The 26,122-nt window shown below is 38.6% G+C and overlaps 1 protein-coding gene across 2 annotated transcripts in view; it reads right to left on the bottom strand.

Annotated features, from left to right (window-relative positions):
* The window catches only part of LOC118385847 (titin), a 181,846-nt gene that overhangs the window by 98,827 nt on the left and 56,897 nt on the right, over positions 1-26,122 (bottom strand). Inside the window, exons 39-73 of one of the 2 annotated variants that reach the window (XM_052522661.1) lie at positions 21,851-22,129; positions 21,456-21,743; positions 21,065-21,343; positions 20,664-20,945; positions 20,238-20,516; positions 19,795-20,079; positions 19,348-19,638; positions 18,903-19,193; positions 18,490-18,777; positions 18,258-18,371; positions 17,834-18,119; positions 17,543-17,726; positions 17,306-17,386; positions 16,911-17,178; positions 16,528-16,788; positions 15,337-15,363; positions 15,147-15,203; positions 14,766-14,822; positions 13,867-13,941; positions 13,339-13,404; positions 13,016-13,090; positions 12,694-12,765; positions 12,230-12,355; positions 11,878-12,021; positions 11,435-11,545; positions 11,001-11,093; positions 9,834-10,607; positions 6,407-6,694; positions 5,872-6,222; positions 5,618-5,689; positions 5,437-5,511; positions 4,680-4,715; positions 2,331-2,393; positions 688-1,086; positions 8-277 (exon numbers count right to left, since the gene is read on the bottom strand). In XM_052522661.1, coding sequence (XP_052378621.1) covers positions 8-277; positions 688-1,086; positions 2,331-2,393; positions 4,680-4,715; positions 5,437-5,511; positions 5,618-5,689; positions 5,872-6,222; positions 6,407-6,694; positions 9,834-10,607; positions 11,001-11,093; positions 11,435-11,545; positions 11,878-12,021; positions 12,230-12,355; positions 12,694-12,765; positions 13,016-13,090; positions 13,339-13,404; positions 13,867-13,941; positions 14,766-14,822; positions 15,147-15,203; positions 15,337-15,363; positions 16,528-16,788; positions 16,911-17,178; positions 17,306-17,386; positions 17,543-17,726; positions 17,834-18,119; positions 18,258-18,371; positions 18,490-18,777; positions 18,903-19,193; positions 19,348-19,638; positions 19,795-20,079; positions 20,238-20,516; positions 20,664-20,945; positions 21,065-21,343; positions 21,456-21,743; positions 21,851-22,129 — 6,987 coding nt within the window. The remainder of the gene's footprint in view (positions 1-7; positions 278-687; positions 1,087-2,330; positions 2,394-4,679; positions 4,716-5,436; positions 5,512-5,617; positions 5,690-5,871; positions 6,223-6,406; positions 6,695-9,833; positions 10,608-11,000; positions 11,094-11,434; positions 11,546-11,877; positions 12,022-12,229; positions 12,356-12,693; positions 12,766-13,015; positions 13,091-13,338; positions 13,405-13,866; positions 13,942-14,765; positions 14,823-15,146; positions 15,204-15,336; positions 15,364-16,527; positions 16,789-16,910; positions 17,179-17,305; positions 17,387-17,542; positions 17,727-17,833; positions 18,120-18,257; positions 18,372-18,489; positions 18,778-18,902; positions 19,194-19,347; positions 19,639-19,794; positions 20,080-20,237; positions 20,517-20,663; positions 20,946-21,064; positions 21,344-21,455; positions 21,744-21,850; positions 22,130-26,122) is intronic. The other variant, XM_052522662.1, reaches the window with a different exon arrangement.

Here is a 26,122-nt window from a genome sequence, read left to right as displayed (position 1 = left end):
TACATACCAATGATTTTGACAGTTGTTTTAGTCCTGATGAGTTCACACTCGCATGCGTAGATTCCAGCGTCGTCATCTCCCATGTTCTGGATCGTAACGGCTTGTTGCATTCCAATGACGTTGATGGCCACCTTTCCAGCGATGACCTTGAGGATCTTACCACTCTTCATCCAGGTCACTTCTCTCTCCTTGTTCAACTCACAGGTCAGGTACATAGGCTGCCCCTTCAGGACCGACGTCTCCTCACCCAGCTCTTTCACCCACTTCACGGGCAGTTCTGAACAGGTAGATATTAGGTCATTATTTACATGACAATGTGCATACAAATGATTTGCATCAAAATATAAAGGTACAATGCATCAACCCATATCAATAATATATACATAAAATTATCATCACAACTTAAACGTGACAAAAGCTACATAGATTAAGGAATACTTTATCAAAAAGGGGAGTACTCTCCATCAAATTTTGTAGTTATATGGTATACATTTTTATATGACAATATAAAACTTGACATTAAGTAAACAATGATTATTTAAGCTACATCACCTGGCTTTTCAGTGGTTCACATGATTTTGTACAGAAATATGATTCTTATAAATACATCATTAATTAATTGTTAGTAATTTCTTATATAATAGAAATAATTCACATTCTTTCAATTAAGAAAATTCTCTGAAATACCTTCAACAATGAGTTTGGCGGTTGTTGTCTTTTCCTTGTTGCCCAGCTTGGCAACACAAGTATATTCACCAGTGTCCACCAGTTGGACGTCAATAATGGCCAGTCTGCGATCTTTGCCATCAGAGGTGAATTTGTGTTTTGGACTCTCTCTTAGGTTGCTGCCATCTTTCATCCATGTAGTTACAGCAGTAGAAGGTGAAACTTCACACTCAAACGTAGCAGATGCACCAACAGCATCACCCTCTTGTAACACTATGTCTTTGAGTGGTTTCGTAAACTTCAGGGGAACTGCTTTGAGCTGGAATCCAAAAGGATTAGCATCTGGGGGTTTGTCTCCTCCCCCACCACCGGGTTTCAGTCCTCTACCCCTGCCTTCACCAGGGGATGGAGTTTTGCCTGCTACAATTTAGACACAATTACACAGATTAGATGTTTTGTGTTTACAGCAGTTAAAAGTGTTAACATTTTTAAACTAATATTTTTTTTTTACACTTACCATGATATTTCCTAATAGAAAATGTGAGTCAGCTGTCCAAAATTATTTTTATGATAGTTTAAATTGTTAGAGGCTGGCTAGTGTTGAAAAATATAGGCTAGTGTAGTAGAATCAGGCTAATGACTATATCATAAATAGTAGTGGGATAATAGCCTTTCTAAAATGGAGGTTTGGATCATGGATGCAGATTGGTTGATAGGCGTTTGTTATTCACAATAATCCATGGAAAATGCCAGTTCCATTTGAATTATCAATGCGCATCCACTGGACTTGAACTCAGACCTGGACATGAACTTGACCAGTAGCGATACTGTTGTCATTAACTCTCATCCTTGCTTAATTTTCAACATGCTAGATACAACAGCAAATGCTACTGTATTAACTGCTAGCCTACTGTAAGATGCAAGACAGTAAGATAGCTTCCTTATTATGAAGAATGAATAATTAAGTTAGTTGGCTAGCTAGCAAGGGAATGTTAGCCAGCCTGCATAGCAACTATTTTTGTTATAACTAGCACCAAAAGAAAGAAGCTGATGCGGCTACAAAAATAGTTGTAGAATATATTTATATTCTGATTGCTTATTTGAAAAGCAGTGAATGAGACAAAGATTTCATACAATGAGTTTCTGTCCAACTTGCTGGGAAAGTAGTCAAAGTAGCTAACTTCTTTCAAAAGCCAGTGTTCACAGTGAATAGAATGTTGGATGTCATTGCTGAATTATGGGTTGTTGCGTGTGTGTGACACAATCATTATGGGTTATTGTGTGTGTGAGACACAATCATTATGGGTTATTATGTGTGTGACACAATCATTATGGGTTATTGTGTGTGCGACACAAAATCTCAGTCTGTAACACAACATAAATGTGGAAAAAGTCAAGGTGTAAATACACATTCTTAGAATATTTAAGGTTTTGGGAAGGACAAAAATCTTAATAGTTTAAGAAGAATAAATTATATTAAAAAGCTATTGACAAGAAATGTAAGTTTAACCTGTCTGCACGTTTTTAAAGTTGGAACAGTCATTAAAATGTAAACCGTTCAAATTTAGTTACAGTGACAACACTATGAAGAAAGAGAATAAGCTTGAAAAATACTATGCAGGAAAAGAGTAGTGTACTAACGCAGCACATGGATACAGTCTTACCTTTGAGGCCTCTGCCTCTGCCTGCACCTCTACCTGCACCTGCTTCTTCTGCTGGCTTTCCATCTGTTTAAGATATTTAGAATGACTACAACGTAAAGACAGATCACATTCAAATCCCTTGTAAAATCCCTCCCGTCTGTTCATGTTATTTAGAATGACTACAACGTAAAGACAGATCACATTCAAATCCCTTGTAAATATTTATTACTCAGAACTGTACACGCATAAGGTGAGATAAATAAAGATGAAGGGTGATGATGAAAACAAATTGACAATGGATGATGGGAAATGGGTATATAATACACAATGTCAAATTCCATGTAGAATAACAACATGCTAAATATGTGCTTTTTACATGGGTTGACAGACAAATAACACAAACATGGAGACTGACATGGAGAAACAACACACAATGATGACAAACATCACATAGAATAAGATGGAAATGGATGAAGATTGTTTGGGATAAAATACTTTTTCTGATGAAAATTATCGACATGAAGAAACAATACGGAATGATGACAAACATTAACATGTAGAACATAATTGTTTTGGGAAAATGGATGGAGATTATTTGGGGTGAAGGACTTTTTCTGAGCCATTAATGTTGATTCGCTGCAGCCTTCATCTCACCTCGTCTTGGCATTCCAGGGGTCTCACGTGCATCACCTTCCTCTCCCCAGTCTTCTGTGGACCCAGAACTATCACGAGGGAAAAGTTCCCATCCCCAACCTTCATTGTCAGATTCCTCCTCAACCTCTGGCTCCTCCTCAAAGACTTCCTCCTCTAGCTGAGTGGAGAGATTTCGTAACTGTACCGCTTTGGGGGAAAGCTCTTTCATTCCTGGCACCTTCTTCGGTGGTGCTCCTTCAGTTTTCTCTTGTGGTGATTTCCTTTGAACATTTTTTAGGGTAACACATTCAAATGAATCTTTTGGTGAAACTTCTTTGGGCAGATTTTTGGTCCTTTCTGCCCTGGGATTCCTCTCCATAGTATTTTTTTCTATTTCTTGTGGTTTTTCAACCTTAGGTGAAGGAGTCTTTTTCAGTTCCACCATTTTCTTAAGTGTCTCTTCATGCTTCAAAGGTTTGTCTTCTTTGTCCTCTGGTTCTCTTGGCACGCGATCAACCTTTTTTAACTTTTCCACTTGAGGACTCTTTTCCATTTTCTTTGCGGGTGCTGTCTTTGGAGGACTTGACTCATGTTGAGTTTTTTTCCCAGCTTCTTTTGTCTCAGGCTCCTTCTCAGGATTCACAACTTCAGTGTCGGCTTTAGGTAACTTTGAAAATGGATTCAATTTAACATCTTCCTTCTCTTGCTCCTGTGTTGGAATCTTTTTCACCTTTGTCAGTGGTTTGTCAGAATCCTGGACTTGTTCATCTTCAGGAACTTTGGCCACTGGTTTTAATTTGACTGCCTGTGGCTCTTCTTTAGCACTAGGAACTCTATCAGCTTTCTTACGATCAACAGGTTCTTTAATGTCTTCATCGCTTGGTTGTTTCTCACCTCTCTTGAAAACCACAGATTCTTTGTCTTTGTCCTTCTCTGGCTCAACGATCACAGCTTTAGAGGATTTTTGGAACAGTTTTAACTTCACAGTTTCTTGTTCTTTTTCATCTGATGGTAATCTGGACAGTTTATTTTGGGCTAAACATGGGTCTGTTGGTGCCTCTTCTTTCACCCCCTTGGGAATTTGCTTCAAAGTCATTTTGTCCCCTTCTTTTTCAACTCTGGGAATGGTCTGCCGAGACCATTTGTCTTCAGTTCGTTCATTTTCTTTAGGTGTCTTTACTTTAGCTCTATCAGGTATCTTGCTTATTTTCTCTGCCTCATATCTTTCAGATATTGTTACTTCACCTTCATCATACACTCTCTCTTCAAAGTCATGGTTTGTCATTTTTGGAGGTTTCTTTAGTGGTGCTGGCAGATCTTCAAAGGGGACTGAAGGTACTTTCTTCAGCGATATAATATCCTGTTCTTGCTCCAAGTCTTTGGAAATCCTGGCTGTTTTCTTCAACGTTGGCGGGACAAGTTTTTCTTCTTCCTCAATGTGAATTTGAGCTTTTTGTCGGAGAACTGCAGCAAAGGTTTCACATTGCACATAACAGCTCACTTAGCAAGATAATGACTTTGAAAACATTACACCAGAAAACATTCAAACCCTGAGGTTTTACACATTGAACAATAGACACACAACAAACAAAGAAACAAACAAAATTCACAGAGAACAACAATGCCACGGTACACAATAGTACCAGATATTTAAAAGTTTGAGCTGGATATTTATTTTTATGCAAGGAATATGGAAATGGGATTATAAATGAAGAGGAATACAAGTATTCATCATACCTTTCTTAGCTGGTCCTGGTGCCTGCTTGCCTTCACCTAGCAGGAAAATTATAGAAACGTTTTTTAAAAATTGTTCACTTAAGAACATACATTTGAAGATATATGGGATACAAGCCTCAATGTATCATGTACGGTTATGACATTGAGATATGATTGAGGAAACCAACGCAATCACTTTCTATAAGAGACTGATTCATTTCTCTTTGGATGGTGTTGGGCATTCGTCTTGAGCAACCAATCCTGGAATTTCAAGGGATATTCCTCCCATAACCAATCAAAGATCAGGACAATTGAAGTAATATTATCAAGTGATGATATAAATGAGGGAAAATTTTACATGCTCCCATTTTTGGCATTAATACATTTCAGGATGAGAACATACAGTAGTTAAGACAAACAAAATGGCATGACATACAAAACCCCAGTATTGCTGAGAAGGAGATTAGAGGTGGCACCTACCTGATTTAAATAGTATAACATGCACATACAATATTATAGAACGGACAGACAAAAAAACAGGAATGCTTTGTGAAATGAAGAGGTAACATTCTTGTTGAATGAAATGAACACTAAAACCTGTTGTTCAGTTACTTGGAGAAACCCAAGCCAAATACACTAGCCTCAACCCTCTATGCCTAGAATAAGGTTGAAGAAAGCATGCTTGGTTTTATTTGGATCGTATGGTATTCAGAATATTAATAGGATATTAGTTTGTGATTTTATATCCATATTATTTTGAAGAGTCTTTGCTGAATACCTGGCTTTAAATGGTCTTGTTCTTGCTCTTGGATGACAGGCTTGGTCTCCTCTGTAGCCATTTTCTCTCGAGGTGCTTCAAAATAGTGTTTAAGATTTAGATTTGTCCAAGAAGCATTCATTCACGAATGTATAGAAAGAACTTTAAGAAAATAAATGACAAACATTTAACAGAAGTGTACCTTCAAGAGGGCTGCCTTTCTTTGCAAGTTGCTCAGTGGGATTTGGAAATGTTTCCTTCTCCTTTTCTGGTACTTCAAATAAAATTATACTATGATCAAAATCAAGACATTGCATGTTGGGGGTAAGCATTAAACCACTGAGAAGAAACATGATTTCAACACACAGAGACACATAATAGATCATATGTAATATCCCAAATACATCACACAAACAAACATAACAAACAGGATAGCAAGGATTGTCTTTGTTATACCTTTCTGGGGAGCAACATCATCTTCACTTGAAAGAGACACCACTTCAGCAACAGCCTTCTTCTCTGGTTTAGACTCAGACTTAGGCTCAGGTTTAGACTCTGGCTTAGAAATGTTCTTTAGAAGTGGCTCTGTTGGCTTTGGAGGCTCAGCAACAGCCTTCTTCTCTGGCTTAGGCTCAGACTTAGGTTCAGGTTTAGACTCTGGCGAAGACAATTCCTGAAGAAGTATCTCAGCAGGCTTTGAAGGTGACTCCTTCACCTCTTCAGCAATAGCTGTTTTCTCTGGCTTAGGAACTTTCTTTGCAAGAGGCTCAGCAGGCTTTGGAGCTGATTCCTTCTCCTTTGCTAGAACTTGAAATAAAATGATATGGTCATAATCAAGATACTACAGAGCATTGGACCACGAAGAAAGTATCAGAGAAAGATGTTATCAAATAGAGCACACACCACACAGAGAAAAGCATACAACATGCATAACATAGACACAGACATAACACACAAAATATAAAGATTTTTTCAGGTTTTCTTGTTATACCTTTTTTGGGAACAACATCTTCTTCAAGAATAGCTCTCTTCTCTGGCTTAGTCTCTGGCTCAGCCACTTTCTTTACAAGTGCCTTAGTAGGCTTAGGTGGTGATTCCAGCTCAGCAATAACCATTGTCTCTGGCTTAGGCACTTTTTTAGGAATTGGCTCAGACGGCTTAAGAGGTGATTCTTTCACCTTCTCAGCATTGATTTTTTCTGGTTTAGACTCTAGCTTAGGCACTTTCTTCACAAGCGGCTCAGTGGGTTGTGGGAGTGTTTTCTTCTTGTTTGCTGGTACTTAAAATAAAGTAATTTTATGATTAAAACCAAGACACTACAGATTGGGGTAAGCAGTAGAGGACCAATAAAGTACCAAGGAAAGATGTGATAAACAGAAAACACACAAATAAGAAAATATCCCAAACACAAAAACACAAAACATACAGACAAACAACAGACCAAAAAGCAAGATTTTAAGAGTGAAGATTTGTATTTCAAGAATTCCCCTGGTTATACCTTTTTGAGGAGAAACATATTCTTTAATTGACAGAGACACCTCTTCACCTATAGCCATCTTCTTTGTCTTGGTCTCTGGCTTAGACTCTGGTTTGGCTACTTTCTTTGCAAGTGGCTCAACAGGCCCCGGGGGTGATTCATCCACCACATCAGCAATAACTGTCTTCTCTGGCGTAGTCACTTTCTTTACAAGTGTCTCAGCAGGCTTTGGAGGTGATTCTTTCACCCTTACAGTAACAGACTTCCTCTCTGGTGTAAGATTTTGCCTAGCATCTATCTTATACTCTGATTTAGCCTCTGGTTTAGGCTTAGGCTCTTGCTTAACCTCTGCTTTAGGCTCTGGCTTAGGGTCTGGCTTAGCCTTTAGTTTAGGCTTAGGCTCTGGCTTTAACACTTGTGGCTCAGTGGACTGTGGTACATTTTTCACCCCTACTTCAATAACAGCCTTCTTCTCTGGCTTAACCTCTAGCCTAAACTCTGGTTTAGACTCTGGCATAGGATCTGGTTTAACCTCTGGTTTAGGTTTAGGCTCTGTTTTAGCCTCTGGCTTAGGCTCTGGCTTAGACTCTGGCATTGACACTTTCTTTACAAGTGTCTCAGCAGGCTTTTCAGCAATAACCCTCTTCTCTGGCTTGGACTCTAGCTTGATTTCTGGTTTAGACTCTGGTTTAGCCACTTTCTTTGCAAATGGTTCAGATTCTTTCACCCCTTCAGCAACGACAGTCTTCTCTAGCTGAGACGCTTTCTTTGTAAGTGGTTCAACAGTCTGTGGAGGTGATTCCTTCTTCATTGCTGGTTCTTGGAAAAAAATTATACCATGGTCAAAATCAATATACTACAGATTGGGGTAAGCAGTCCAGCACCAAGAAAATACCAAAGAAAGAAGTGATCAAATGGAGAACACAAAGGATACACAAAAAATACACAGAAACAACACAGAATCACAAAACAGGTGCAAGAGTGGCGCAGATATAATGTCCTCCTTCTGTGAGACAAGAGTTTCCTCCTCAGATAGAATAACTTTAACAGGTTTTCCTTTGTCAGTGACCCGTTTCTTAGTTTGGATGTCCTCAATTATAAGAGGTATCTCTTCGAGGGGTTCCTCTCTCATCGAAGGTATCTTGTCATTGCCTTCCTTGGATTCAATTACTTTGGCAGGTTTTCCTTTTTCAAGTATCTGTTTCTTTGATTCAAAGTTAGGTATATCTTCAGGGGTTTCCTTTCTCTTAGTAAGTCTCTTGTCTAATGTTTGCTCCTTGGATGTAGTTACTTTGGCAGATTTGCCTTTCTCAACTACTTGTTTCTTAGTTCGCTTGTCCTCCACTGTACGAGGTATCTCTTCTGTGATTTCCTCTCTCGTAGTAAGAGTCTTCTGAAAAGTTTCCTCTATGGATTGAATTACTTTAGAAGTTTTGTCTTTCTCAACTACCTGTCTCTTTATTTTGAAGTCCTCAACTGTACGAGTTATCTCTTCCGTACAACCTAATCCCTGTCCTTTCTCTTTGGGCAACGCCAGGTTTTTGGGAGAGAAACCTTCTGACAAAGGTATTTTGTCCTATCCTGTATCAACTTGAAGATTTGATATGTGTTGCCTTAATGATTCTACTCTGATAGAAGATTCTACTGGTTCTATGGATTCTACTGGTTGAGAAAAACCTTATTGGCTAGATCTACTTTCAGAAGCATGTTTATCTGTTGGTTTGGGGAAAATATGATCTGTGGCTCTCTTTCTTTTCTGTGAAACATCCATAACAGATGCCTCTTGATTCAAAGTGTATTCTTCATGTTCCTGGGTAGAAGCTTCTCTTGGGGAACTATTGTCTGTCATAACAGAGATCTCCTGTCTTCTGCCTGACTTATCCTTCTTCTCTGATACCCTGGTGGTAATTTCCTTTTTCTTGACAATGTGTGCTTTCTCTCTTTGCACTTTCTTATCTGTTTCTATTACCTTGCTTTCACTCTCAACTACCAACGGTCTATGGATAGACTTTTTCATAGATATTTCTTCACTTATACCAGCATTCCCTAGTTTCATTTCAGTAACTTCTTCATATTTTTTTTATAAATCCAGTGTCCTGTTCTTTCTCAGATAATACTTTCAAAGCTCCAGTATCCTTCTGTATAGGTAACCTGTCCTTTGTATCATCTGTGTCAACTTCTATAGATTGAACTGCTTGATGGATAGGTACATCTTCAATAGTAACCTTTTCTGTCTTTAACTCAATTACATCAACATAAATAGTTCCCTTAGTTTTGATGCATGTCTCCTCCTCCTCTCTGAAAACTATACTTGCAGGGTAAACACTTAGCAGTGTTTCTTTTGCTTTTGTAGACAACTCAGGAGACTCCCTCTGAAGAGATCTATCCTTTTTGACTGGTAAATATGCATCTAGATCAGACCTAGTAAGAACCTTAGTCGCTCTATGTTTCCTTTTGGAAAGCTCGCTAACAGAGTGTTCATGTTTCATATCTGACTTTTTATATTTTTGGACAGATACTTTTTCTGGTACGGTATCTTCTGTCTACTGAAATCTCCTGTCGTGACATCAATGTAGTGCTCTTGTCCAATATATCGCCTTTGTCTTTGTATGATACCTCTGCATTTGCATGCAACACTTCTTCATGCTGAAAAACGTATTCTATTGGAGGAGCTCTCTCCATCGTGTAAGAAACCTCCCGCAACTTGTGAGTTTTCAAAGATCTCCTTTTCTCAGCCATCTGCAGACTGGAAGTCATTTGAAGTTCTAAAGGTATGGAGTTCCACACTAAATGGTGGTTGCAAGAGATTATTGACAAAACACAACATAAAGACAAACATTGCGTAAAAAAAAAACAGATGAAAAAAGAGAGCTGCACTGGCGTAACATTATAAATATCTACGTAATTTTGAACACACAAATGCACAGAACACTTAGAATACCTGTTCCTTTTCTTTGTGCCATAACTTCTATTTCTGAAGTTGGAACTTTCTTTTCTTCTTCCATCTCCTTTTTAGGTTTAGTAACAGGTACCTTTTCAGTAGGTTTTTTCTCAGGTACCTTCTCAACAGGTACCTTTTCATTAGGTATTTTCTCAGGTACCTTCTCAACAGGTACCTTTTCAGTAGGTTTTTTCTCAGGTACCTTCTCAACAGGTACCTTTTCAGTAGGTATTTTCTCAGGTACCTTCTCAACAGGTACCTTTTCAGGAGGTATTTTCTCAGGTATCTTCTCAACAGGTACCTTTTCAGTAGGTTTTTTCTCAGGTATCTTCTCAACAGGTACCTTTTCAGTAGGTTTTTTCTCAGGTATCTTCTCAACAGGTACCTTTTCAGTAGGTATTTTCTCAGGTACCTTCTCAACAGGTACCTTTTCAGTAGGTTTTTTCTCAGGTATCTTCTCAACAGGTATCTTTTCAGTAGGTATGTTCTCAGGTACCTTCTCAACAGGTACCTTTTCAGTAGGTACTTTTTCAGGTACCTTCTCAACAGATACCTTTTCAGTAGGTATTTTGTCAGGTACCTTCTCAACAGGTACCTTTTCAGTAGGTACTTTCTCAACAGGTACCTTTTCATTAGGTACTTTCTCAGGTACATTCTCAACAGGTACCTTTTCATTAGGTATTTTCTCAGGTACCTTCTCAACAGGTACCTTTTCAGTAGGTACTTTCTCAGGTACCTTCTCAACAGGTACAGGTTTCTGTTTGTGCTCGATCACTTCAAGCGCACACAAACAACACACAAAAGACATTGGCAACACAGAAGACTTACAGAAGTGTTCTCACATAAGATACATCAAATTCGACAAAGAGATCGTCAACACTTTACATACTGTCAACATGGTCACAAACATATCATGACCCATGTCTGAAAGAGACTTAACAACTTATGATAAACTATAAGTCTAATAGGATGTTATATTGTAAGACCATGAAGTCAGCATCATGATGATAGTTCAAGTAAAGTGTTACCCTTGTGTATAGACTATCAAACAGAGAAAACTGAGCGGTGGAAGACGGTAAACATAGGACAAAGAAGAGCTCAAGAATACCCTTAAGACATCACAGTACACAGTATGTACAGTACATAAGTCAGTATATAAATCCCTACCTTTTTGCGGTGTATTCTCCTTTGGAGGCACAATAACTGATTCAGGCTTTCTGACAGCCTTTGAGGATTCTGGTTTTCTTTCCTCCACGTGAACTTAAAAAAACATTCAACTTTGTTAAAAACCTGCATATACAGTACATGAAGATATTCAAGACAGTAGATTCAAACACAGACATTCCACAAATCACACTCTGTCGAGTGGTAAGACTGTATGAAAATGAATATGACGAGACAATATAAAGCATCTGGTGCAAAGACTTTTCAGCTGTGCACAAACACTTAAAAAGTCAAACAGTTCATATAACATTGTGATGTAGAAGTTAGAAAAAATACAGAAGCTAGATAATGATAGAGATGTTCAAACGCTTGGGTTGATTAGAAGAAAGCCATTAAACATGAATGGAAGAAGCATTGACAGCCTATAGTGAGTATACCTTGTTCTGGCACAGAGTGTATTTGAGGCTCTATGTCCTCTCTGTCCACTTTTTGAAGGATGGTAGCTGGTTGCTGCAGAGTTAACTCCTGCCTTTTTAGTTCTTCTGGCACTTCAAAAGAACATGCAAATGATCAGTAATATACTATGTGCTGCGATGAAAGTAAAGAAAACAGACGTATTACTGACAAACAGAAAACAACAAATACAGATTCAAAATATGAATAAAGAATGTTGTATAGCAGAGATAAATGTACATACACGAGACAAACATAAATGTGGTTGCAACACGTCCTCAATTGAGGAGTACACTAGTCTTAAACGTTGTAATGCCATAGTCAGAAAAAGACAGGTTAAGATGGACTGACAAACAGAAGAGTATAAAGAGCAGACATGTTTTTAAAAGACTCAGAAAGCTGCCTCTCTTTTGAGAGATACTGATACCTTGTGGTGATGGGACCTTCTTTGCAGCAGCAGTAGGCTCCGGCTCCTTTGGATCACGCGTAGAGGCTGTCTCTGGCCTTTTAGCTGCTGTCGGCTTTCCTGGTTCTGGCTTTGAAGCCTCTGGTTTCTTAACCTCCTCAGGAACTTCAAGTAACATGCACTTTGATTTAGAGTTCAATAACCAAGGTAATACTTACATGTTACATACACATATGACACAAAAGAAAGATATGCTTCTATGTTAGAAGCTATTTAAACATATTAGATACAGAAACACGTACGATTTCACAAACAAAGGAGAGGTGCATTAGAGGGGAGAATAAATCTTCCACACAACACATGATATAAATACCTTTGGTTGGTGGACTCTCTGGTTTCTTTATAGGCACACGGTTCGGTTCAGGTTCAACCTTAGTCGCAGGTGAAACTTCAGGCTCTGGTTTTGGTTCAGCAACATGGGGTGCAGCTTGAGGCACATCTTCAGGTAATACAGACATCAACATTAAAAACAATATAAGCTATGGGCTATCAAGAAAAGCCGGGTGCAAAAAAAGCGAGTGAAAGCCATAAAATGGTAAGAGTAAGATTGAGACAACTTCTCTAAACGCAATTCAAAAAGTGACAAACGTGAACAAACTTAGTCACACAGGCTTATTCACACAATCCCTTGGGATAATAATATGCAATGTTAGAAAGCACTGCATAGAAGATTTAGAAACTGTGTAGACAGGTATGCAACTGACAAGAAGACAAAATATTCAAGAGCTACAGCAGCATTAGGAGCATTTCTGAAGCACTTAGGAAAACACAGTATACCTTTCTTTAGTGGAACCTGTTCAGGTTTCTCAGCTGGCTTATGGGCAGGCTTCTTTGCTTCTTCATGTTCTTCTAAGATATTGAAAGGGAGCAATTACATACACCAAAATAAAAGAGTAGAATATCATTTACAGAAGTCATTAAAATAAATACAAAATAATTACAGTTAAAGGAAATTAATAAGTTGATGAAAATAAAGAAAAATCCACACCAACAATGAACAAAAACAAAGTTACTGCTTTAGTTAATAGAAAATTATGAATATGTGGCAAGCATGACAAGATGGTCAGACAAGCGCATCAATTCTGATGTAAGACTATACCTTTTGGAGAGGGGTGTTTCTCTGGGACAACGTTTGCAGCTATCTTCTCCTCCACTGGCTTTTTGGCTTCAGGAACTTGGAAATATCATCACAGTAAGTTAATTTTCCCTATTATGCTAATTTATCACTGAGTTAATGTGTTGGGACAAATAAAATGTATCTAATAATGTAATTTAAAGTAGTGGAAGTTGGTTACTTTACGCAGACAAACAGTCAAGCAAAAGTAGACAGGAGGGACAAACGTAGGTAAATTATCAACATGTATACACATCAACCAGATTAAACACGAAATAAACAACTTAGAAATACAGATATTTGGATACCTTTATGTGGTTCTGCTGCCTCAGCTGGTTTAGCCTTCTCCTCTGGTTTCTTGTGCTCTTCAGAAACTTTAAAGACACTCATTTTGTTAGCCCAATGTAGCAAAGCTCTATCTAATGTGGACATCCAAAAAGCACATAATATTGGGGAAGGCCGTACAGACAAACACATAAGCCACTATGCGTGATCAATTTAAGAGCAAAGAGTAAAAGATCATTAATACTAACAGTACAAACCAAGTCTAAACTAAGACATGCAAAAGAATTCAGCATGACATTACAGGGAACACCTTTGACACAGTTAAAAGAAAATAAAGTTGTAAACATGGAGTTTAATTAATTACACATGAACAAATATTATGAACTTTGCCAACAACTTACATTAAGGTTAAATCAAAAACAAGCTCTCAAAGAGTTTACCAATCGAAACAAACAAGATTATGACCATGTATGCCACACATTAACAAGATAATGAACTTTGCCATAACATTGCTGTAAATCGAAGACAAACAAAAGCTATTCTTCCAATACCTTTTTGTGGCATTTCCTCCCTCATTCCAACCTTCTTACTCTGGACAGACACCTCCTCAACAGGTACTCTCGGGCCTGATAAGACAATGAGAATATATTAGTATCTTTGTTTCAACGAGGCTAAGGAGAGAGGTTTATGCTTCTAACACACAAATATAAACACACAAATTAAATGACTCCTGTGAGACAACAAAGGAGAGAGAAAGACCTGAGATGTGTGTCTGAGTTCCAAACACATGCTAGTGCACTACGGCAAGATTACACATACAAAGAGTAGGAGCCCATATATTCTGTGCCAAGATATTTTCAAAGAGTGGCTCAAACATACAAAGACAGACAACAATGTATTTTAAGCACCAAACATGTTAATACCAATGTAGTAGCATAATGTGTCTCAAGGTGGAACGTTAAAGATGAACTGTTTGCCCGCTTGAGTTAGCTGCTAGAAGACAAACTCCAATGGTAACATCTATTCTAAGGGATACCTGTGGTTGTAGAGATTTTCTGTACTACAAACATTTTGGAATATGAAAAACACATTTAGTTGTGTAGATGATTGTGGAGATGAGGAGGAAATGCTGGAATACTGGTTAGGTCGTGTTACAAATCTGAATAATCTTTTTAAAAGGTGTACAAACGTGTACAAAAATGTTCAAATGGAGTTGGTTAAATTGATGGTGGTGATCACTGACAGAAACAGTAGTTAGGTCATGTTACTAAGTTATTCATACAAATGTGAATAAACAAGTAAAAACATGTAGATAGTGATAATGGTTACTATTAATATGACATAAATCTCACACAATAATCGAAACATTAGCAAATTATTTTATGATGAATTTAAGGGGTTTGATGTTAATGGAAAGACGATTAATATAAAACAATGCAAGGCTATATACCTCTCATTTCCAACTCTCTCATTTGCATCTCTTCTTCATAATAGTATTCATAAGATTCTTTAAAAAAACAGATATATGTTGAGCATTCAGATTCATAAGGTTAGTTTAGATTTAAAGTAACATCTACTCATTCAAGGGTTTTTCTTTATATTTATAATTTTCTACCTTGTAGAATAGTAGTGAAGACATCACAACTATGAAATAACACATATGGAATCATGTAGTAACCAAAAAAGTGTTATTTTATATTTGAGATTCTTCAAAGTAGACACTCTTTGCCTTGATGACAGCTTTGCACACTCTTGGAATTCTCTCAACCAGCTTCATGAGGTAGCCACCTGGAATGTATAATTAATGGCTTATCTTATGTCCCATTCTTACCTTTGAGAGTGACTGAAGATGACATATCAGGGACTCGTATTGATGAATCAGGGACATCTAAAGGATGTTGAATTTGGTTTAAATATTAAAGATATATAAAATATAAGTCATATAAGATAAGTTGACTGGAATTTTGATTAATAATTGTGATACAATTGAAAGTTTGTGTAGCTAGAAATCAAATACTTACCATGGGGTACACTTGCTAATTCAATTTCTGTGAAAAAGGAAAATTAAATATTAACTTAAACTTCATAAAAACAACTATGAGATTCAGACAGCTGGAAAACAAAAAAAATGCTAATGACTATACCAACCTTTTAAAAGGCTAATCGATCATTAGAAAACCCTTTTGCAGAGTTCCTCTGTCCAGTGTCTGTGTTCTTTTGCAACTCTTAATCTTTTCTTTTAATTGTCCAGTCTGAGATTTGGCTTTTTCTTTGCAACTCTGCCTAGAAGGCCAGCCTCTTCATTACTGATGTTGAGACTGGTGTTTGCGGGTACTATTTAATGAAGCTGCCAGGTGAGGACTTGTGAGGCGTCTGTTTCTCAAACTAGACACTTTAATGTACTTGTCCTCTTGCTCAGTTGTGCATCGGGGCCTCCCACTCCTCTTTCTTTTCTGGTTACAGTTTGCGCTGTTCTGTGAACGGAGTAGTATACAGCGTACGAGATCTTCAGTTTCTTGGCAGTTTCTTGCATGGAATAGCCTTCATTTCTCAGAACAAGAATAGAATGACGAAAGCTCTTTGTTTCAGTCCATTTTGAGCCTGTAATCGAACCCCCAAATGCTGATGCTCCAGATACTCAACTAGTCTAATGAAAGAAAGTTTTATTGCTTCTTTAATCAGAACAACAGTTTTCAGCTGTGTTAACATAATTGCAAGAGGGTTTTCTAATAATCAATTAGCCTTTTAAAATGATAAACTTGGATTAGCTAACACAACGTGCCATTGGAACACAGGAGTGATGGTTGCTGATAATGGGCCTCTGTACGCCTGTGTAGCTATTCCATAAACAAATCAGCCATTTCCAGGTACAATAGTTATTTACAACATTAGCAATGTCTACACTGTATTTCTGATCAATTTGATGTTATTTTAATGGACCAAAAATGTGATTTTCTTTCAAAAACAAGGAAATTTCTAAGTGACCCCAAATGTTTGAACGGTAGTGTACATGTATTATCAGAGCGCTCCAGGACTAAAATTAAAATGTCAAATGAAAAGTTAAAAAAATGTAAAATGAGTGAAAATACTGAAATATTAGTGACAAAACATGTGATGAAGGAAAAAAAATAGGTCAGATTGGGATGACCTTCACTCCACAACATGAAGGTAGATGCAACATCAACCCATTACATGGTTAAATCTATACATACCTTCAACCAAGAGATCTGCAGTGGATTCGAGGTTTTCATATTTGCAGGTATAACGTCCTTGGTCTTCTGGTCTGAGATCTTTAATCGAGAGCCTCTGAATGTTGTTGACCACCTCGTACGAGTATCTGTGTTTAATTTCTAAGATCTTTCCATTCTTAAACCATTGGGTTTTGACATTAGGGATAGAAAACTGACAAGAAAGAGTGCATGTTTGCCCCTCCTGTCCCGCAACTTCCTCCAGATGTTTCTCAACCTCAGGCTCTGTTTGGAAACAAATAACAAAAGTGCATCTCTATTAGTATTTAACAATACAGTATAATGACTTAAATCAATAACATTAATGTAAGTACAAAATAAACAAATGCAGATCCATGGATACCCACCGATAACAGTCAGTTTGGCGCTGGAGATATGTGGGCCACATACAACACGGTAGTTGCCCTGGTCTTTGGTTTGACACTGCTTAATCTTCAAGATGTGACGGTCTCCGACAATGCTGACTTCATATTTGTCGTTGTTGTTAAGCTTCTGAGTTCCCTTGTACCAGGACAGGGTGATCTCAGGGAAGTTGATCTTGATGTCACACTCAAAAGTAGCGACCTTGTTGGTAACTGTAGACTGATCTGTTATGTCCTTATTCACGGTGACCGGCTACAAGCAGATAAATAAGAAATATAAGCTTAGACATTAATGTAAATGAATATGCATACAATATATGATGAATTACTGCTGTTGTTATTGTCAGACATTTCATTGTGACAGCTAATGAGGAACCTACCTTAGTACATTCCATTCTCTTTTGCAAATCAGCCACAAGAGCGACCAAATCCTCATCCAACTCTCTCTCTCTCTCCGGTTCCTAAATCACACCAAAAGACATAGTAGAACTTGTTAGAGTATCACCATTATGTCTTTAAAAAAGCAATGAAATTCAGTATTGAATTTAATTGTGTTCTGAAAAAAATGAAAAGCCATTCAATTCAATTGAATACAACTTAATGTTAAATGAATTTACCGATCTTCCACTTTCTTCTACTTTCTCCCTCTTCAGCTGCTCAATGGCCTGAAGAAGTCCACGGTAGTCAGTGATTCCATACATACGGGCGTATTTCTCATACTCCTTAGGGTCCACATTTCTGAGCAACTCTACAATGTCAATGTCTTTCTCTTCCTGAGGACTCTTCTGTTTAGATGGAGTCCTGTGGAGAAAAAGCATAGAAGAGATATGCATGGAAAATATTATTTGTGTAGTTTCTTGTGAAATGTGGACGGTAGCAACACAATCGTCAAAGAGAGATTCACTTACTTCTTCAGTTTTGCTCTGAAGTTTCCCTCAACTCCAGCATCCTCTTTCCTTTCCTCAACATGCATGTCGGTGTTGCATTCTATTTCTCCAGCTTTGTTAGTTGCGACACATCTGTACTGTCCGGAGTCAGATTTGGTTATTTCTCTGATCTCCAACTTGGCATCTGGGCCTTTCTGCTCAATAGTGATGCGACCACCATGAGTGATCTGTCTCCACTTGCCCTTCATCCATTTCACGTTAGGAATAGGATCACCTCCAACTTTGGCAATGAAAGTTGCAGTGCCCTCTGTGAATTTAACACAACATATTGAAGACATCATTTGCTATGGAAATGTTACTATTAATTATTAACTATTAATAGAAACTGTAGGCTGTTAATGGAATACTAATTAAATGCTTCTAAATCTCTTTTTATCACACTTACTCTCGGCTACATGGCAAGGCTTGGGCTCCTCGATGAAGAACAAGTTGTCCAGTTTCATTACTGGTGCTGCAGTTGGTTCCTCTGCAGCGGGTTCAGGTGCTGCTTTGGATTTCTCTGCCATTAAGCATAATTCAAGAAGTCTGTTATAAAAACCATAACCATTCATTCACGACAGCTGATTCAACAAATGTTTGGATATGATTTGAATAAAAATATGGTCCAGAACATGTACCTTTGATAGTTACTTTGGCCTTGCAGAATTCACTACCAGCCTCATTGGTTGCCTTGCAGAGATAGTCCCCTGCATCATTCTTTGATACGTGCATGACCTCCAAAGAAGCAACACCATCGGCAAAACTTATTTTACTGCTGGAATTGTTTTTCAAGTCTTTCCTGTCCTTCATCCACTGAATCTTCATAGAAGGTGATCCATGGACATGGCAGCTAAGGTGCAGGTTCTCTCCCTCAGTCAGCGTGACAGGTTTGAGAGCGGGGTCAAATGTAGGGGGCTTCTTGTGTTCTGGATTAATAAGGAAGAGTCATGGAAAAACATACATGGCATATGGTAATGCAGACACACATTATTTATATCTAACTTTCTATGGAGAAACACAACATAGTAGACAAATAATAATATGGACCTACCAGTTATGGTAACTGTCAATTTGCAAGAGGCAGTGCCTGCTTCATTGGTTGCTGTGCCGGTATACCTCCCACAGTCTGAGACTTTGGAGCTCTTGATACACAACACAGCCACATTGCTCTTGAAAGACATGTCATAGTGATCAGAGCTGTGAATCTCACTGTCATCTTTATACCAATTAATGGTCATGGGCTGAGATCCAGACAAACGTGCCTCAATCTTCAACATCTTGCCCTCCGTTTCCTCTAGGGTCTCTGTGGGCTTTTTGGTGAATGAAGGTGGGATTTGACGCTCTGAAAATAAATGTTAAAGCATTAATGGTTTACGAAACAAGATTGCAATGTTCACTTAATGTGACAGAGGAGGCTAAAGCAAACAGTACTATACCAAAAGTTTCTCTCAAGAAACATGAAAGGGACTAAAATTGTGAGGCAGTGGGCTAAATACCTTTGACAGTAATTTCAGTGGAACAAGAGTCCTTTCCAATGTCATTAGTGGCATGGCAAATGTAGCGGCCAAAATTTGATTTATCTGCTTTCAATATAGTGAGGTGTGGGGTGTTATCCACACAGGCCATCTTGTAATTTCCCCCTGATCGAATATCTTTGTGATCTTTTGACCAAGTGACTTTTAATGGCAAAGATCCAGTCATGTGACATTCCAATTCCACACTATCACCAACTGAAATGTCCACCATGGGTGACAGCTTTTTATCAAAGACAGGGGGATATCTTGGCTCTAAAAGTTCAATGATGGGAAAGAGGTGGAACATACAGCATACTTTGAAATGAAAGCGTTGATACTGTACAATATGATACTGTACTAATACAGAACATGCACTGTCTCTCAGTCAGCAAGTAAAAAAACAACCTCTTTGAGGAACAAACGACCGACCTTTAAGAGTGAGTTTGGCTCTGCAGGATGCAGTCCCAACACTATTGGTAGCAACACAAGTGTATTCCCCAGAGTGTCTCATTTCACCTCTGGATATTTGTAGGACAGCCGTGTTATCATCATAACTCATGGTATAGTCATTGGATTTCACAGTTTCACTGTCTTTAAGCCAAGAGACCTCAATGGGGGAGGAGCCTGACACACGGCACTCCAATTTGACTTCCCTTCCTTCAGTCTGTTGAATGCTGGTTATTTTCTTTGGGAAGGTTGGTGGCGTTTTTGCCTCTGAAAATAGGATAATTTAACAAAAAATATGACATTAGCTGCAAAACAATATGAAAATTCGTCATACTAGTTGTTAACTTCATAACCAATGCAGAGTCAAAGCTGAATATTTTCTGATTAAAAAGAGAACATTCCTAAAAAAAGACAAAGGGCATCACCTTGGACAGAGAGACGACAGCTGGATGAGGCTGATCCTATTCTGTTTTCAGCTTTGCATGTGTATTCACCAATATCAGCCTCGGCTGCTTTGCTCAATTTCAAGCAAGCAATGCCTTTGGAATACTCTATTTTGCAATCAGGGGAAGACCTCACTTTTCCGTCGGCCTTATACCAAGCCACCTTAATGTCAGGGGTTCCTCCAACATGGCATTTCAAACAAACTGCATCACCAGCAGTAACTTCCATTGGCTCCAAATGATCAATGAAATAAGGTGGTTCTAAAGTGACAGATATAAACAGTTAAATCAGAAACATACACATGTACATATATGCCATTTAGCAGACGCTTTTATCCAAAGCGACATCAGATATATACAGCATAGGACAATCCCAATAAATTACCAGGTCAATTTAGGCAAACTAACCTAAAATGAACACTTGTGCTTTGCAGGTATCTTTTCCGGCGTCATTGGAAACTTCACAAGCGTATTCCCCACTTGCTTCCTTATCGTCACTGTTTAAACACTCCAAGATGCAGGAGGTCTCTGTGGTAGTGACGTTGTGCTTATAAGAGGCATATAGCTGTTGGCCGTCCTTATACCAGGTGACGAATATCTTTGGGGTTCCAGTGTATGTGCACTCAAGTATCAATGATTTTCCCTTTTCAACAGAGTGGTCGTTCAGCTTCTTAACAAAGCTAGCAGGTTCTGAGTAAAATCATACAGAAGTTTATTAGTCCACATCCTGATAAAAAAAAAAAATTGTTGTTTTAATTCTATTAATAAAACTATATAATAAAAATAAATATTTTCTATTATTGACCAACCTTTCACAGACAGGTTAACTTGGAGACTTTCCTTCCCAGCATCATTAATAATCTGGCATGTATACTCTCCGGCGTGGAATTTGTCAATTTTGGATAGCTCCAGAGTAGCTGTATTGTCCCGTAGAGCAATTTCACAGCCTTTTCCAGACACAATTTCCTTCGTGCCTCTGAACCACTTCAGTTTCAGTGGGGCACTTCCTTTGACAATTGCTGAGAAAGTTACATTTGTTCCAGGCATTGCTTCCAGTGGCTGAGGTGGCATCACAAAAGAAGGAGGTTCTAAATACAAAAAATACATACTTTTTAGCTTGCAAACATCTGACATTAAATCAGTTACATCACAAAGCAATAGTAATTACGAAGCCCAAACAAGTCATGTATATTTACTGACCTTTCACAATGAAAGAGGAACTGGTCTCATTGGTTCCGGCCTTGTTTACGGCTTTGCATTTATACACTCCAGAGTCAGACCACTTAAGAGTGGGCACTTTAAGTGTGCAGGTGTTGTCACTGAATAAAATCTCATAATTTGGTCCAGTTTTGATCTCCTCTTCATCATGGTACCAAGTAATGGTGAAAGGTTCAGAACCAGAGACTTTGCAGTCCATTTCACCAGCTTTTCCAACAATAAGATGAGATTCCTTCAGTTTCTGTGTGAATGTTGGAGGTATGGTTTTATCTGTTATAGGAGGACAGGGTTAGTAACCAGGCATGAGGCAAAACACTAGGCAATTAGACAATTAGAAAAATGTCATATCATACTGTGTATAGGAAGGGGCCACCCACCTAGCACAGTGAGGTTTAATTTGGTGAGATCACTGCCAACCTCATTTTTGACCTCAAATGTATATTCTCCCATATCAATCCTCTCTGCAGACAACACTTTCAAGCTGGAGATCATCTTTGAGAAGGAGATGTTGTACTTCTGGCCAGAGGAGAGCTCGACTCCATTCTTAAACCACTTTGGTTTCAGCTCTGGTGTCCCCGACACTTTGACTTCTAGAGCTGCAATATCACCTGCAGTCACGCTGAAAGACTCTGGTCTCTCCACAACTTTAGCGGGTTCTGAAAATAAAGAACACGAGCAGAGGTGTGCTTACAGAAACTGAATAATAAAAGAAAAGCAATGACTGGGGAAAAAACTAAGCGAATTAGGGGAGAAAATGGAATTAGAGACAAAATGGAAATGTACAAACCTAATACAGTTATGTTAGAAAAACATTCCACAACTCCGGCATCGTTTCGGAGTTGGCACGTGTATTTGCCCATTGCCAGTGAGTCTGCTTTAAATACTTTAAGAGGGAGCTGGTTGTTTTCAAATGTAATTTTCTGGATGTCACCATCTCTGAGAATGTGATCCTTATCCTGTAACCAAGATGCAGTCATTGGCTGAGAGCCTTTGACAGTGGCTTTCCGGGTGACTTCTTCACCCAATGTGCATGTCGTATTCAACAATTTCTCCACAAACGTTGGTGGTTCTGAGAGAGGACAAAAATGGAGAGGCTAAAAATAAATCATCATGAAGCAGGATCAAAAAATACCCACCGATGACACATTTCTACTAACCTCTGAGTTGAACTGGAGTACAGCATGTTTCATATCCTATACTGTTTGATGCCTTGCACTTATATTCTCCAAAATCTGAAGCTTCCAATCCAATGATATGAAGAGTGGCAGCAGTATCCTCATTCACAATCTTATATTTCCTACTTTCCTTTAATGGCGTTTTGTATTTGGCCCAGGTAATCTCAAAGGGTGCTGTGCCAAACATCTCACAGTGTAGGCTAGCATCCTTTCCTTTCATTCCTTCAATTGGCCGAAGTACTTTGAGGAAAGATGGTGCATCTACAAAATATTGAGAAACGTTAAGAAGCAGCTGTTTGCTACACGCAGCAAAGCTGCAAATACATACCGGTGTAATACCACCAACAGACACTATACTAATAATGGATTATCATGGAATATTAAATGGCATATGTAAATATCAAAATCCAATGTCATTTATTACTGGCTAACCTTTGACTCTAAGAGTTGTGCTGCAGCTTATACTTCCAGCGTCATTGGTTGCTTCACAGGTGTAGACTCCATTGTCATCAAATCTTGTGGTGCGCAGCTCAAGGACTGCCATTGAGTCAACAAATGATTGTCTATAGTTGTCACCATCTGTGATCTTAGTGTCATTTTTGTACCACTGCATTCGCAGAGAGGGGGAACCCTTAACTTTGCATTCAAGACGGAGTGGCTCGCACTTCTTCACAAACTTTGTGACTGGCAATTTTAGCACAAATTCAGGAGGTTCTGCAAAGCCAAAATTTTGCAAAATTAGCTTATTGAAGCACATGCACCTTGACACAATGAAAGAATATGAGGCTTGCAATGAACTGCAAAAAGATGTAATTTGATGACTTGATGCATCTGTTAAGGAGTAAAGGCAAGAAGAATGCGTCAAGGGAAATGGGAAGAATGACACAACATTTGTTGGTGTGATGGAGAAGCAGGTAAAGGTTCTGTGAACTGGTCAGGGAGCTGTGAACTGGTCAGGGAGCTGTGAACTGGTCAGGGACCTGTGAACTGGTCAGGGACCTGTGAACTGGTCAGGGAGCTGTGAAAAGGAGGTGGTGGAGGAGTTGTGAAAATGCAAAGCAATAGAGCACAGATAAAAGCAATCGAGGACAGACGGAATAATCGAAGCCAGTTGAGGAAAGATGTGGAGATGGAAGCCAATGCATGAGTTTAAATAAGAGCATGTTGCAACCTTTCACCATTAAAGCAGCACTACATCTTTTAATGCCAGCATCATTTTTAAATTGACAAGAGTAAATTCCACTCTGCAAAACTCCAACTGAGTAAAGATCTAGGAAGCAAGATAATCCTTCCAGTCCAACTGAACAGGACGGTCCAGTGATCAGTTCAGTGTCATCCTTAAACCATTTCACTGTGAAGGGAGGTGTTCCTTTAAACGTGCTCTTAAATCGCATGTTGGAGTTAGGAAGGGCTGAATGAGACTCAGGCAACAAAACAAAGCTTGGTGGCTCTAAAGAAACAATAGCAACCAAGTTAATCTGTCACGCCCTGGTCGAAGTATAGTATGTTTGTCTTCATTTATTTGGTCAGGCCAGGGTGTGACATGGTTTTTGTGGTGTGTTTTTGTCTTGGGGTTTTGTGGGGTGTCTAGCATAGTCTATGGCTGCCTGAGGCGGTTCTCAATCAGAGTCAGGTGATTATCGTTGTCTCTGATTGGGAACCATATTTAGGCAGCCATATTCTTTGAGTATTTCGTGGGTGATTGTTCCTGTCTCTGTGTTAGTTGTCACCAGATAGGCTGTATAGGTTTTCACGTTCCGTTTGTTGTTTTTGTATTGTTCGTGTTTTTTTTCTTCATTAAAGATGTATCGAACTAACCACGCTGCATTTTGGTCCGACTCTCCTTCAACGGAAGAGAACCGTAACATAATCAGCTGGCCTGACCCTAACACGAGAGAGAAATATATCAAATGTATATCATTTTGATCAATTCTGACCTTTCACCTTCACTGCCCCACTGCATTCAACACTTCCTGCTTTATTTGTCAGTTTTCAAGAGTAAGTGCCGGCATCAGCTCTCTCTAGCTGTTCGATTTCCAAATACATAGAAATGTCTTGACGAACAAGTTTATATTTTCCACCAACGTCAATTCTGTTCCCATCTTTCTGCCATTCCACAGTGATAGGAAGAGATCCAGATATTTTGCAATTCATTTGAACAAGCATTCCCAATATTTCCTGTATTTCACTCAAAGGTTTGGTGAAGCTTGGAGGGATAGTTTGTTCTGTTTTCACAAGAGCATCAACAAAACAGTCAAACCCGTGTTCATTGCATTTCATGACATAAGCGGTATACTATCATACCAATTTGTTTCAATATAAGATTTTGCACTGACCTAGTACAATCAACTTAATTTTGCAACTGCATGTCTCAATGTGGTTTGAAATCTCAAATTGATAGTCGCCTGCATCCTCCTTTTGTGTAGTCTGCATATTAAGGCCACTAAGGTTGTTCTCAAAGCTAAGTTTGTATTGTGGATTTGACTTGAACTCTTTGCTGTCTTTGGTCCACTTCACTTTGAGCTCAGGAGTGCCTGCCACTTTACACTCTAAACTGACTGGATCCTCAATAGTTACTTTTATCACTTCTGGTTTCTCTGTAATCTGAGGTGGTTCTAAAATGCATATAAATATACATTTTCTAATCAAATTCATACATTTTAAAGACAGAAAGACACAATTAAAAAAATATATCTAGCTAGCAGACTAATTTAAAAGACAAACCTTGCACTATGAGGGTTGCAAAGCACTTGTTTGTCCAGCCTAATTTGCCACCTGGCAGGTATATTTCCCGCTGTGATAGGCTTCACAGACCGGAATCCTTAGAGTTGCCACATTATCTTCAAAGATCCTTTCAATTTTAGGGTCTTCCAAGATCCAGTTCTCGGATATTTGCCATTGCACAGACAGATTTGGATACCCAGTGACAATACACTGAAATTCAGCCGATTTTCCCAAATCGTGTGGCTTCACAAGTACTGCTTCCAACGTCATTGGAAAGATCAAAGGTGTAATCTCCACTATCGCTTTTCTCTATATGGAGAATAGTTAGTACATAGCTATTATCTGTGCTCTGCACTTTGTATCTTTGCCCTGATGTCAGCTCTCTTCCATCCTTCAGCCACAAGATGACTTCCCAACTTCATTTTCTACTGTACACTGATATTTTCCAGCATCTCCGGCATCAATTGCCAACATCTGGAGGGTAACTATGTCATCCTTTAAGACTATCTTGTGTCTTTTATCATTTCTGATCGCCTTTGTGTTTTTGTAAAAAGATGTGAATGGAGCAGAGCCTGCAAGCTGTCCTTCCAAAATAATATTAGACCCTTTGATAAGTTCTTTGGATTCAAAGGTCCTCGTAAATATTGGAGGTTCTAAAAGAAAATGGCAATGAAGTCAGAATACAATCATGAAATTTTATGAATCTAAAAAACAGAATACTCAACAAACCTTTAACTGTAACTCTGCTGG

The sequence above is a fragment of the Oncorhynchus keta genome, chromosome 7, assembly GCF_023373465.1.
Source record: "Oncorhynchus keta strain PuntledgeMale-10-30-2019 chromosome 7, Oket_V2, whole genome shotgun sequence".
Taxonomy (NCBI): Eukaryota; Metazoa; Chordata; class Actinopteri; order Salmoniformes; family Salmonidae; genus Oncorhynchus; species Oncorhynchus keta.
The sequence above is the reverse complement of the archived record's forward strand: the minus strand, read 5'-3'. Positions and strand labels throughout refer to the sequence as shown.